General features: G+C 43.7%; 1 protein-coding gene across 1 annotated transcript in view; it reads left to right on the top strand.

Annotated features, from left to right (window-relative positions):
- Positions 1–526: 526 nt before the first annotated feature.
- Positions 527–12,488, top strand: part of MCF2 (MCF.2 cell line derived transforming sequence) — a gene marked incomplete at its 5' end in the record, with an annotated part of 32,027 nt that continues 20,065 nt past the window's right edge. Inside the window, 9 exons of the mRNA XM_010176098.2 lie at positions 527–674; positions 1,774–1,890; positions 3,702–3,851; positions 6,693–6,817; positions 7,264–7,378; positions 7,749–7,868; positions 9,046–9,237; positions 10,669–10,860; positions 10,992–11,163. Coding sequence (XP_010174400.2) covers positions 527–674; positions 1,774–1,890; positions 3,702–3,851; positions 6,693–6,817; positions 7,264–7,378; positions 7,749–7,868; positions 9,046–9,237; positions 10,669–10,860; positions 10,992–11,163 — 1,331 coding nt within the window. The remainder of the gene's footprint in view (positions 675–1,773; positions 1,891–3,701; positions 3,852–6,692; positions 6,818–7,263; positions 7,379–7,748; positions 7,869–9,045; positions 9,238–10,668; positions 10,861–10,991; positions 11,164–12,488) is intronic.

The following is a 12,488-nucleotide window of genomic DNA, read 5'->3' as shown; positions in this document are numbered from 1 at the left end:
GAGGAGCAGCCACAACTTCCTTGGGCAACCTGTTCCAATGTCTGACCACCCTCACCGTGAAAATCTTCTTCCCAATATCTAATCTAAACCTCCCCTCTTTCAGCTTAAACCCATTTCCCCTTGTTTTGTCATTAATCGGCCTTATGAAAAGTCCCTCCCCAGCTTACCTTCAGGTATTGGAAGGCTGCTATAATATCTCCCCGGAGCCTTCTCTTTTCCAGGCTGAACAGCCCCGACTCTTTCAGCCTGTCTTCATAGGAGAGGTGCTCCAGTCCTTGGATCATCCTGGTGGCCCTTCTCTGGACTTGTTCTAACTGGTCCATGTCTTTCTTATGTTGGGGGCTCCAGAACTGGACTCCAGAATCCTTCCACAGTTACGTTCCCTGTCTCTAAACTACTTACAGTGTCTCCCTCCTGTTCTGAAAGTAAGGCTATCGGGGCAATCAGAAAGAGAATGCTAAGATCTGAACCATTTCCCCTTTTTTCAAGACATTTGAAAGCTGTTGTTGGACCTGCCATGTCCCAGGTTGAACGTTGTCTCTGTTTCCTTGCAGGCTTCTTTCCCAGGGAACCTGCACTTAGTGATGGTTCTTCGTCCCACGGGTTTTTTCCAGCGCACCTTTACTGACATTGGATTTCGGTTCAGTCAGGAGGATTTTCTACTCAAGTTACCGGTACGAGCGAGCAGAGGTTGTTGTGCCTGTCTGTGATCAGAGGCTGCCCACGCACCTTGGGTTGGAGGGTGACAGTGTCCCACCTGTGTGAAGAGTAACTGGGGTGTCTCTGCCAGAAATGCCCACCAAATCTCCCCACACCAAATCTCTCCTGTAGCATTTTTTAGCTCCCTCACGCACAATTTGCTCTCCACAGAGCATGTGTGTGGTAGTGAGTGGTGGGCTTCTCAGCCTGTCCTCATCCCCCAGATAGGCTGCATGCTTCTGTGGAGGATAAAACCATGCTAAGGAATTTGTTTAATGTCTGAAAATTCAAGAGACATGTCTCATGAAGCTTTTGCTGTGAATTCTACCCGTAATCACCATTTTCACATCAGTGTAAACTCCGTACCAACATCATGTTGAGATTTGTTTCTAAAAGAGCAACTGAAATGGTTTTATATTCTCAAGTCAAAGTTTCCAAGACTTCTAAAGCCACCTTGATTATAGGAAATAATGAGAATAATTAGGAGAAGTACATTTATCAATCTAAGGTTGATGCAATTATAAAAGCACAAAACAAACCAATATTTTCCCTTAGGAAATAATACTATTTTCACAAAGTTTGAATTTTTCACCCTAAAATGATTGTCATTTACACAGTTTTGAAAATTTGTGTGTCATCCCAGGGCAGATCAAGACACACGAAAACTCAGGAGTATATATTTAGGTGAAATTGGCCAATGCCTCATAACTTATTAAAAAAGATATTTTTTTTTTTTCCAGATTACTGGCCATCCCTTGCAAAAATCTGCATTAATTTTGCTTTCAACTCTGTTCTACAGTCAGATACTGTAGCACCTCACAAAAATGTATCACAAAAATGTGCTTTGCATTTGAGGAAGAAAGCACCTGGGAGATCAGGGTTGGCTTATAAAAATGGTCAAATACATCAAATAAAAGCCATGTTAAGCCATAAGTGTGAGAAGAAAACTGTGCTGTGCAACAGTAGTTAAAGCAAACCCAGGTTTTAGATACAGAAAATATTTGTAGGCTTGATCTGTGTGTGACTTAGGTAGAAGTGGTGATCAACCAGCTAATGGTGTTGCCTTGTTTGTAGGTTGTTATGCTGAGCTCAGTTAGTGACCTGCTGACGTACATTGATGAACAGCAATTAACTCCAGAGTTTGGAGGCACCCTGGAGTACTGCCACAGCGAGTGGGTCATCTTCAGGACTGTACGTACCGGCGCTGAGCACTGGGCTTGTGGGGGTTTGGGGTTGATGGGGTTGATGGAGAAAGGTTTTGTGTGTGGCAATGGGTAACTGGAAGTAACCTCTGAAGCCAACTACATTTCCTCGATCCGATTTGCAAAGAAGTCGAGTGGCATTAGGCACTTGATGGGTTTATAAGGAAATTGGATGATTAACACCCTCAAGATCCTTTTGAAACTGCTCCTGAAAGGTCTGTCTTCTCAAGTCTTTATTAAAATTCCCTTAATGGTAGATACAGAACAAGCTTTTAGTTAATAATGGTTGCTTCATGTGATTAATATCACAAATGTGTTTGGGAACCAGGACAATGAGACGACTCTCTGCATACTGACCAAATACAGAGAATTTAGAAAATTTCCTTTTATTTTTTTTTTCTTTGCAAGAATTTTCCTTTAATATTGCCAGGAATCAGGCATTTGATTCCCTGAGCTGTGCCTTGCTCTGTGTTTCTGTGTTTCCTGTACACTCTTTAGTTTTTACTGGGACTTTGTCTCCCAGATTTGTGGCAGATGGGATTCTCAGTTATCTTTCCAACAAATCAAAGCACTAATGAAAAATGTACCTGACATCCTATTGCCCCTTGTCCTGCAACATCATCCACACCAGCAGCTTTGGGGCTCAGTGTAAAGACAAAAACACAAGACAATGTAGCTGAATAACTGAAGCTCTCGCTTGTGCCATTAACTTTGTGCCAGTTTGTGCTGATGAGCTGCCAAATTAATGATTTTTTAAAAAAATTTTTGGCTCTTAGTTTTGTTCTTTCTCATGATGTGTTAAAGTGATAATGGCATAGCCCTCACACTTGGAGACACAAATAACAAAATGAAAGACAAAAATGTTAATCTAAGAAAAGAGTAGTTCCTAGACCATAGCTGCATATGGTAGATAAGTGTTCATATGGAAAACCTCTCTCAAAATTCCCTTATAGTGTGCTCATGAAACATTTCCTGAAATTTCCATGGAAAAATACACGCTGTTTAAAGAAAACTATAAAGGAAATCACTTACATTTTAGTTTCTTACCCCATTCTCAAAAGCAGAGCTGGAGGTGTGAGAGGGACTGGGAGAGCCACACCATGCCCTAAGGTGTGGGAGCCATCTGGCATCCAGAGCTCCCCCAGTGGCTGTCTGGGATGTGCTGGGGGGGTACCAACAGCATGCATTTCCATCCCATAGTCTCCAGTTTGTCTCTGACACACTGCTTAGCTCCCTCTCTTTTCCTCTTGGTGAAGCTGTGGATGAGGTGGCCGTGATGCCACACTGTCTTGTAACCCACCATTTGGGCTTGCGAAGCTGCAAACATCCATCACCAAGAAGACAAATAAGTTTATAAAGTCCTGCTGCCTGGAGGTGCTTCCCAGTGTGGGTTAAACAGAGGAGAAGAAGAATATAAGAGGAATTACAGGAATATGTGAGATGGCTCCTATGGTGGCTTCTGCTATAGACCTCCGGTGTATGGTAGGAAAAAATCTCGAAGTGCACAAGAACAGGCAGCAAAAAACAAAGCATGAGGTATCCCTGCCCAATGCTATCCTTATTTAAGTCCCTGCTGTGGACTCAGTCTGCACTAAAAGCCACCTGGCCACGTGTTGGTGGCCATTCACTAATGCACCACAGCGCAAATAAGCTCCGTCTGCAATGGACATCCCACCCACCTCTCTCAGAGCGAGCTCTTGGGTTGCCCTGCAGATCTTAGTCATGGCTCTTCACATACTTTTAATGAACTATAGGAATATCCTGAATCCCAAGCTGATTGTGATTGTCATCTCCCACCAGGCAATAGAGAGTTTTGCACTAACTGTGAAGGAAATTGCACAGATGTTACAATCCTTTGGCACGGAGCTGGCAGAGATGGAGCTGCCGGATGACATGTATTCAATCGAGCGCATCCTGGCCCTGCGCACAGAGAAGTACTACCAGCTCAAGGTATGTCTCAGCAGAAGCTCTGCCGTGTCTTTCCAGCCCCTGTTTGTGCAGCAAGATGGGATTTCTGGGGTTTGACTGCTTGTTTGTTTGGTGCCCACTCCTCCTTCCCTCCCATGCATGCGTACATGTTGACAGACAAAAGAAAACACAGTGTGACTGTTTCTGTGTGTTACCCTTACGTTTTCCATCCACTCAAGCAAATTATCCTGCCAGCACCCAGCAAACTGTCTCAGCTGCCACCTCCTTGCTGGCTGCAGACGTCAATGTCTGTAGTGTGCTCCTCCTGTGGGCTTTGCACGTCTGGCTGGCAGGAGAGCGAGTGGGAAGCTCCATCACCTGTGGGCTTGTGCCCTTGGTGGGGTTCTCTCTGCTTCAGCCCCATGGCTGGAGGAAGCTTCACGCAAAGACCATCAGCGGGTCTGAAGGGATGGTTTGTTCTCGGGTCCCTCTGCCTGATGGGGTTACTCCGGGGGGGACCTGGGGAGCTGTGCTGGAGGGCATCCTGGGTGAGGATTTCGTGGAGTGCATGGGCAGAGCATTTGTGATGTGATCTTGGCTTTGTCTGCACCTTCATGTTTCATCTTAAACAACATTTGTGTCTTTAACATTTTAAGATATTTTTTTTTCCCAACTATCTGCAATCATGGTTACAGTTCTTACAGGATTTAGTGGAAGCTTTAGTGCAACCAGCTACTGCTGTATCAAGCTGTGGTCTTTGCTGCTCCTGCATCTTTCTGGAGACAGCACAGGCCTGTCCCCACACCCTCACTTCATAAACAATTCCCATGCTAATAGCCATGCTGTGCAGATGAAGAATGAGGCCCTTGGCTTTATGACAGGATTGGTTTACATAAGTCAAAGAAGTGTATCTGTTTTCATTTATAACCATTTGTCATTCACACGACTGAGTTCCCAGGAGGCTGCCTGCAAGAAATCTGCTAAATGACATCCAAAGTGTGCTATGTGTAAGCTTAAATGTACAGGCACATGTATAGAAAGTATTATTGTAGATACTGCCAACATTCCTTCATTTCTTCTCTGAACGTGGAGAGAGCTGTAGTGTACAACAGCAGCTACATATGCGTTGCTGTAGGACTGACTGACTTAAACTATAGGACTGTAGCCAAAGTGTAGGGAGCAAATATCAGTTACACAATGTAGTCCTGTATATAAACCAGTCAGTAATACACACTGTCCTCTGTGGAGAAATAAAACTCTTCCTGTCTATTCATTTGCCCATAAAGCACAGCAGCGCTCAGTACAAGGCATCTGTTGCTTTTAATGCCTTGTCTATTAATTTCAAATATCAAAACCACTCGTTGGCTTTTAACTGAAATGAAGTCTGTTGGCTTTTTTCTTTTATTCCTTCTAAGACCAGGAAAGATGAAAGCAGATGAGAAACTGTGCACAGATTGTGGTGACAGCAAGACATGGGATCCTTGTCTCTCTCATGACAACGCCAAGATTGGTACAGCTGATCCCTGAATTCAGATAATGAGTCGATCAGAATAATTTATGTCACACTGATACTGAACAGAAGCTGGTTGCAAACACAATGAAAAAATGGCAGAAATTCATTAGACAGAGTAACTAAGAAGTTAACCTCTTTGATATACTGAATGGGGAAAAATCAAGTTAACACCTGTTTGACAGTCAGGTTACTTTGTCGTACGTATAATGAAAGGCTTTGAATCACAAGGGGGATGTGGGGCTCTGCAGAGTGAGATGGTAGAGGGTGAAGTGGCAGCCACCTACATTCTAAAGCATACTGCGTAATTCCTCCTCCCTTTTGAGTCTCCTGGATGTTGTAGTAGCTAGAGACAGGGATTTTGCTTTGTGGTCATCTTCCATGGTGTTTTAGTGATAAGGATGCAAACTGGCAGTGGACACTTTGTGTGGGGGAGAAGAGAAGCTCCTGCAGCCATGTCCTTCTGCTCCTGGGCTGCCACCCTGAAGATGCCATTGTGTTTAGGTTGCTGTGAGCTATGTGGGGCAGGCAGACATTTAGGCAAGTCTGTGCTTCCTAAATCTTCTCTCTAAAGTGTTTTTGCCATTGATTCTCTTGCAGTAGAAATGTGACCATCTCCTAGGATGGCTCTTATTCCTCCAGGAGCTGGCTCTCCAATGGAGCCATGCACAGGTCCCTCCTTTAGGGCTTTTTCCAGCTCAGTTCATCAGCCACATCTGTTTTCTCCTTCCTCTCACCTCTGCCTCTGGTCTCTTTTTTCTGAAAATAATTGACTAAATGCACCTGTTTGCTTTGGGGCTGAGCCCAACAAGCACAAAGCACCTCAGCTGATGCTAATGAACACACCAAAGGTTTAAATTTTCCCTAAGTGGGGGTTACATTGGAAGTGCTGCCTTGCCTCTATACGTAGAGGCTCTAGTAAGTAGTGCCACGGGATCTCAGTCCCAGTTTTGTCCCCCTGTGGGATGCTCTTCCTACAACCTCCTGTTTTGACTGTGATGGAGAAGTGCAGCCTCCAAGCTGCAGAAATACTTGTTTGAATATGTGAATTTGTAGGTAGATATCTAATACAAACCCACCTGCTCACCAAGAGAGACCTGTGGTAGTGCTGTCCTCCTGCCTCTTGAAACATTTTGTGGCCTGATGTTTTCATGGGTGCCAGTTTTCACCCAGCCTGGTGACCAGTCCATGGTTCTCCAGCTCCAAGGGCTAACCCTGTGTAAAGGGGGATAAAACATCTACTGGGAGTCCTTTGGTCTGATGGGTACTGGTGCTTCACTTCATACAGGGAAACTAAGGCAGGAGAAACATGGAATGGCTTATCCTTACCTCACAAAAAGTAGCTTGAATCAGAAATGTTTTCCGTTATGCAGGAGGATATTACAGCAGTCACAAAAGAGGGAAACTTGCTTTTGAGCAGTTTTGAAGAGCCTGACTCTGGGGAATGCAGTCAGGACCAACATCACGAGAGACCTGGGGACTGGGAGACTGTGAATCGGTGAGTGCGCCGTGTTCCTGATTTGCCTGATTTTTGAGTGGAAGCACTCAAGTTATTTAATCACATATGTGTTGTTTAGGTCACCTATCCAACAGGTAAAGACAAAGATACCAGAGTTTTGTTCCAGACCCATCAAATTGCTGGGTGGCTTCTGTCACATGACTTTGACCTGCTCTGATTTTTCCCCCCACTGGCATTTCTCCCATGCCAGGTTCTCGGGTATTATTCAGATAAATGGAGGTAGCAATAACGGCTTCACATAGGTGCTGTCATCTGCAGTGATGATTTCATTGAAATTCTCTTGGAGATCTTCACAAGTCGTATATACACATCTGTTGACTTCTCCTGAGAGCTTGGGTCCAGAAGACCTGAATAGGTGATTTGTCCATCTCTGCTTGTCCTCTATTTGCAAATTATTCCAATCCTGTCCTTTTTCTGTGCTCAAGGTTACTCGGTCAGCTGCGTGAAATGGAAACTGCTTTTGATGGCTTCTGGGAAAAACATCAGTTAAAAATGGAGCAATATTTACAACTGTGGAAGTTCGAGCAAAGCTTTCAAGAGGTATGATCAGATGTACTTCTGTTGGCAGAAGGAAGAGTGGGAGACAAAAAGGAAGGGAGAGGAGAGAAGTTTTTATACTTTTTATTCTGAGAGTTCTTAGTTTATGCTGCTGTTCCTTGACTCTGGCAGGGCTAACTAGCTGAGGGAGACCACTGTGCTTCCTCATTCCGAGCTAATTTACGTATCGCTGCCCTGCAGTCACAAAGCTTTTGCTGATAGAAGCATCTTTGAATTTAGAAATTAGTTCTTGTACACTAGTTTTATTATTGGATTTAGCAGTCGTAGCTAAAGCGGGATTAATTTGGGTCTGACAATGATCTTCTGCCTGTGCTTTATATCCTTTCACAATAGTCTTCTTTTTTATGTCTAGGTCAAGAATGCGATTGAATTTTTAATGGGTCAGCAAGCAGAGCTGCCTGACACTGGTGACAGTGTCCCCCAAGTGAAACAGAGGCTCAAGGACTTGGATCATTTTGATGGTATGGCTCAGGTGAGATAATCTTTCACAGAAAGAGGTGGTAATGAAACACAAGAGGCACATTCTGTATTTGTGGTAGGAGGTGTTTTCTGAAATTACCTGGTTCTGGTGTAATCTGTTGGTAAGTGGCTGCACAAAAGGATTGATTTCATGTCTTTGCTCTGCGCAGCAATGCTGTGATCACTCTGAAAGCCAGAAACAGGGTATTTAATTAGGATAGTTAAAATAAATTGCTGAGCCACCATGAAAATCCAGAACAGATAAATGTCTGAACATAGGGGAGGTGTGGGAGTTAATGAGCTGAAAGAAGAATTATTTATATGTTAAGTGCTTTAGCAGTGCTAATAGGCAGAGACTTGTTACCAGGCACATGGAGAGGCAAAAAAGTTGCTATCTTGATATGTCTATGATTTAAACATAACATATGGGATGAAGACTAAGAGATGTAGGGGAAAGAAGAGAGATGATTCACAGGAGCCCAACCGAGGATGTGACTTCTGTAAAGGGATGTGCTTGACAAGTAGGCCAGGGTCAGTGGAGAGGTCCCAAGGGATCTGGACATAAACCCCAGAGGCTTCTCTGAAAATAAGAGTCCTAGGGGAATGGTCTGAGGCTTTTTGGCTGCTGGAAGAAATGTTTGTAGATAGAGGGAGGAGGAATAAAAGGCCAGGCAGACAGGGTGCAACAGAGCAGCAGTCCCAGTAGAAAGCCAACCCTGGAGAAGATGTAGCCATCACACTGACCAAGATGTGCAGACAAGATAGCATGTTCTTTGCTATCAAGCTTTGCTGCAAAAGGCCTGGTTTGTTCTGACCATAAACTTTACCTGCTCAAATTACCTTTCATGCTTATGAGCACAGTGTGCCTAAACTGGACACCAGCTGCATTTTTTTTTAGAGTGCATTTCCTGGAGACAGCAGCAATACATTGCCAGCAGCCATTCACAGCATCACTAGTTTGGTGAAATACTGTTTTCTTCTTCATCCTCCTTTTGGATAGCAAAAGTTTTTTTTCCCAGATGATGGGTGCTGTTTTATCCGGCGTAAGCCACCCATTCTGCTACTCCTAATGGCAGTCATCTCCATGTGTACCTGAAATCTGGTAAGACAAGAAAGTGCATGTTGTTATGTGTAGATATTTTGGCGTTATTTCTGTAAGTGTGCAATCCAATCTCTTCCTTTCGCTGAAGGACCTGATAGGGAAGGCTCAGGTGGTGATACTACATGGACACCAGCTAGCAGCAAATCATCACTACGCGCTCAACTTAATCTGCCAGCAATGCAACGAGCTGCGACACCATTCTGATGTCTTGTCTGATGAGATCAAAAGGAAGCAGATGCGACTGCAGAAGACTTTGGATCTTCATACCCACCTTCAGCAGGTAGAGTTCAGAGACACAGTGCTCTGAGAAGTAGATAGTTAGTTTCTCCAGGGGGTTAACCTCTCCACTTCTTAGCTGGAAGTGTCTGAAATTTGCAGCTTTGCTTCAGCAGTTTATGGTAGGAAAGTGTTCCCCAGAGGCTGGAGAAGTGCTTCACCCCTCATTTAGCCTGTTAAGTTAGCAAACAGATATCTGCTGGTGCCATGAATAGTCAGCAGAAAGAGGTGGGCATCTTCAGGGGGCAATTCAGAACACCAAAGCTCAGCTCCTGCTGTTGGTCATGCTCTCATGGTGCATCCATGTGTTTATTGACTTTCGAGGTTTTCATACCCACTGCAATAGCAGTAATGCTTTTGGATAAACTACAGTCCTTTTTTCTTAGTGATTTATTAAGAATGAATGTAACTGACTGTAAAATAAGGTGACAGATTGGTAGATAGGCGCAGCTGCTGTGTGCTAGCATGGAAGTGGAGTCATGTGGCTCCAACGCTCTTTGATATCTTAATCAGCATCAAAAATTCATTTAGGGAAATTCATGCTAATTAGGCCAGAAGGCACATGGCTGTAATATGCTCGAGGCCATTAAGAGAAGCAGTGAAGTTTGACCCTGTTCTGTTTCACCGTTTTTTTTTCTTTGTGTGCTCCACTTCAATATTGCATTAATCTATGGGGATGGCTGATTCCTCAGCAGCCTCTCAGCTGCAGGTCGGTGTCCTCTCCTGGGCTCCTTGCAGTCATGGTTGGTGCTGGTGGTCAAGCCCATGGGCTCTGCTGAAGCACACTGTGGTCCTGTCCTCCACCATCTCCCTTCCTGTTGACAGCACTGGAGGTCCTCTGTCATTCTTGGCTGCAGCATCTTCTCATGCCTATGCACACCACAGTGTGTGAGATCCAACTGAGCCCCAGCCTGGCATTCAGCTCTTACCTGTGCATGTTAAATGTAGAACTTTGAGCTGAAATTTAAAATCCTTATTTAAAAAAACCCAAAAACATAAATGCAGTTACTTTGATCTTTCCTCGCAGTTCAGGTCTGCACCGAGTCAGGCATTTATCTCAACAAACCCACCTGTCTTGTAATCTCTGTAGGGCTCCCTTCAGCTTTCTGAGTTGGATAAATAAAGATTTGCTTATCATTTGGTTCAACTATGCACTAAATAGTGCTCCTGTGTCAGTGATACCACTGGTTTTATCCAGGTACAAGTGGGAGCACAACGTGGCTGGGTATGCTGAGGACTGCAGTCACCCTCCAGAAAAAATGTGGTCTTTCTGCTTTCTAATCAAAATGCAATAGCTGCTGAGCTCTTTAGGAGTCCTAATTAGCTCCATGATGAAAATACAGATCCAGTAAATGGTATTGCTCATGGGAACCTGGATTTAGTAGGGGTGCCACTGATGGTCTTGCTCCCTGTGTTTGCCTCGTGCCATTACCAGGCTCTGCAGTGCTGTGATGAAGGTGCCTACCTGCTCGCCAACCAGCAGATGGATAAGTGCCAGTCTAAAGAAGGGGCTCAGAAAGCTCTCCAGGACATAGAAAGATTTATTGAAAGCTCTTCAGCCTACTTAAACTATGATTCCCAAGCCCTACACTATGATTTCGAGTCAGTCTTAACACCTGAATTGAAGGTAGGCAACCCCTCTGGTTCCTTGTTACCCCTTGTGTTGGGGTGTTGTCAGCTTTATAGTCCTCTGGTTTGGGTCAAAGTGCAAAATAATGGTAGTTATTTGATCACAGGAGTCTTTTTCATTCTCTACAGTGCCAGATACATTCGGTGCAGGTCAAGCTTGACAATGTTCGAAGCATGTTTGAGAATCGTCAGTCTTGCTTCAAGAAGCTGTTGGATAAACATGTGCGGCCTGTCCAATTAGTAGCCCCTCGGCCAGAAAATTCACCAAGATCAAAATCACCATTGTTCTCTCCTAAACATGGTAAAATATTTTAAGTTTTTGGTATTTTTAGATGCTAATATTGCTTTGAGGCAGGAAGAGTAAGGTTGAGGACAGTTTTGAGAAACCAACTAGACCTTGCTGGCTGATACAGAGCTGTTGTGTAACGTTAAATGTATTTGAGATGATTTATTATCTTTCCATTTCTGTATCTAGCTTCCCATACCTGTGTGAAGAATGGGGCTGATTACTTGGTGTTTATTTTCACCTCCTACTCAGTGAAAAAAAAGAGCTGTAAACAGCACATACTTCCAGTTCTGCTTTACTAGCATCCTACTGAGCTGAAAAATGATGAATTAGTACTACAGGGAAAAAGGGCAAGGTTTCTAAATTTATTAGCATACCTATTCTCTGTGGCAGTCTCCATAACTGCCTTGAGCTGGAACTGACATAAACTTAGACTGATGTTTGCAAAGGAGCTTGGAGAAATGAGGAGCTCAAATCTCACGAACAGAAATGAGCTGGATGCTTACCTCCCTGTGATTCCTTGAGAATGTCTTCCTTAAATCCCAATTATGGAATGATTAATGCCCATAAACGTACAAATTCTGGTTGAACTGAAGTTACTGAATGTTCTTCCTTGGTTGTGGTAATGGGATGTGGCACAATGTTAGCTCTAAATGATAACATCAAACCTTTCATCCTTGGCAGCCCTGTATCTATCAGAATTAAAAAGTATTCCAAAGTAATGTCGATGTATTTTAAACCACGGACATGTTAAGTTATGTGGGAATATCAAATTCAGTGATCTGACTGCATAAAACAATCAAACATTTGTGTTTTAACACAATTTTTTTAATGAATTAATGAGTATTGGTTATAGTGAATTGTAGCAGGTTTCATACAAACAGTACAAGTGGCTCCAATTCAGGGAGTGAGTAATATAAAAATCCAAGCTAGTGATGAGAATGGAGCTAGATGCAGCGAGGAGAAGTAAGCTGCTCAAGATGCAGGTCAGGGAAGCAAATAAATCCCAAATTTCCTTTTCCCCAGGCTGATGCCACCTTCACCAGACCACACTGCCCTGTGAACCCCTTTCCTCAATCAGGAAAAAAACTGCGAGTCTTTAAAACTAAAGCATTACCCATTTTACCTCATGTCACTTTTCCAGCTTTCTAGAAACAGAAAAGTGTGAAAGAGGAATTATTGACTCAAAGAGTAGGGGTAGATGGGTGGCCACTTCTGTGGGGTGTTGTGAGACCATCATCAATTGACTGGACTTATTTCATACCTTTATGGGATGCGTGTTTTTCCAGCAAAGCCCTCGGTTGCTGCAGAGCACAAGTGTCCTCCATTAATCCTCTTCC

The sequence above is a fragment of the Antrostomus carolinensis genome, unplaced genomic scaffold (assembly GCF_000700745.2).
Source record: "Antrostomus carolinensis isolate BGI_N321 unplaced genomic scaffold, ASM70074v2 scaffold10429, whole genome shotgun sequence".
NCBI classification, from domain to species: domain Eukaryota; kingdom Metazoa; phylum Chordata; class Aves; order Caprimulgiformes; family Caprimulgidae; genus Antrostomus; species Antrostomus carolinensis.
This window is presented reverse-complemented; position numbering and strand designations above follow the sequence as displayed.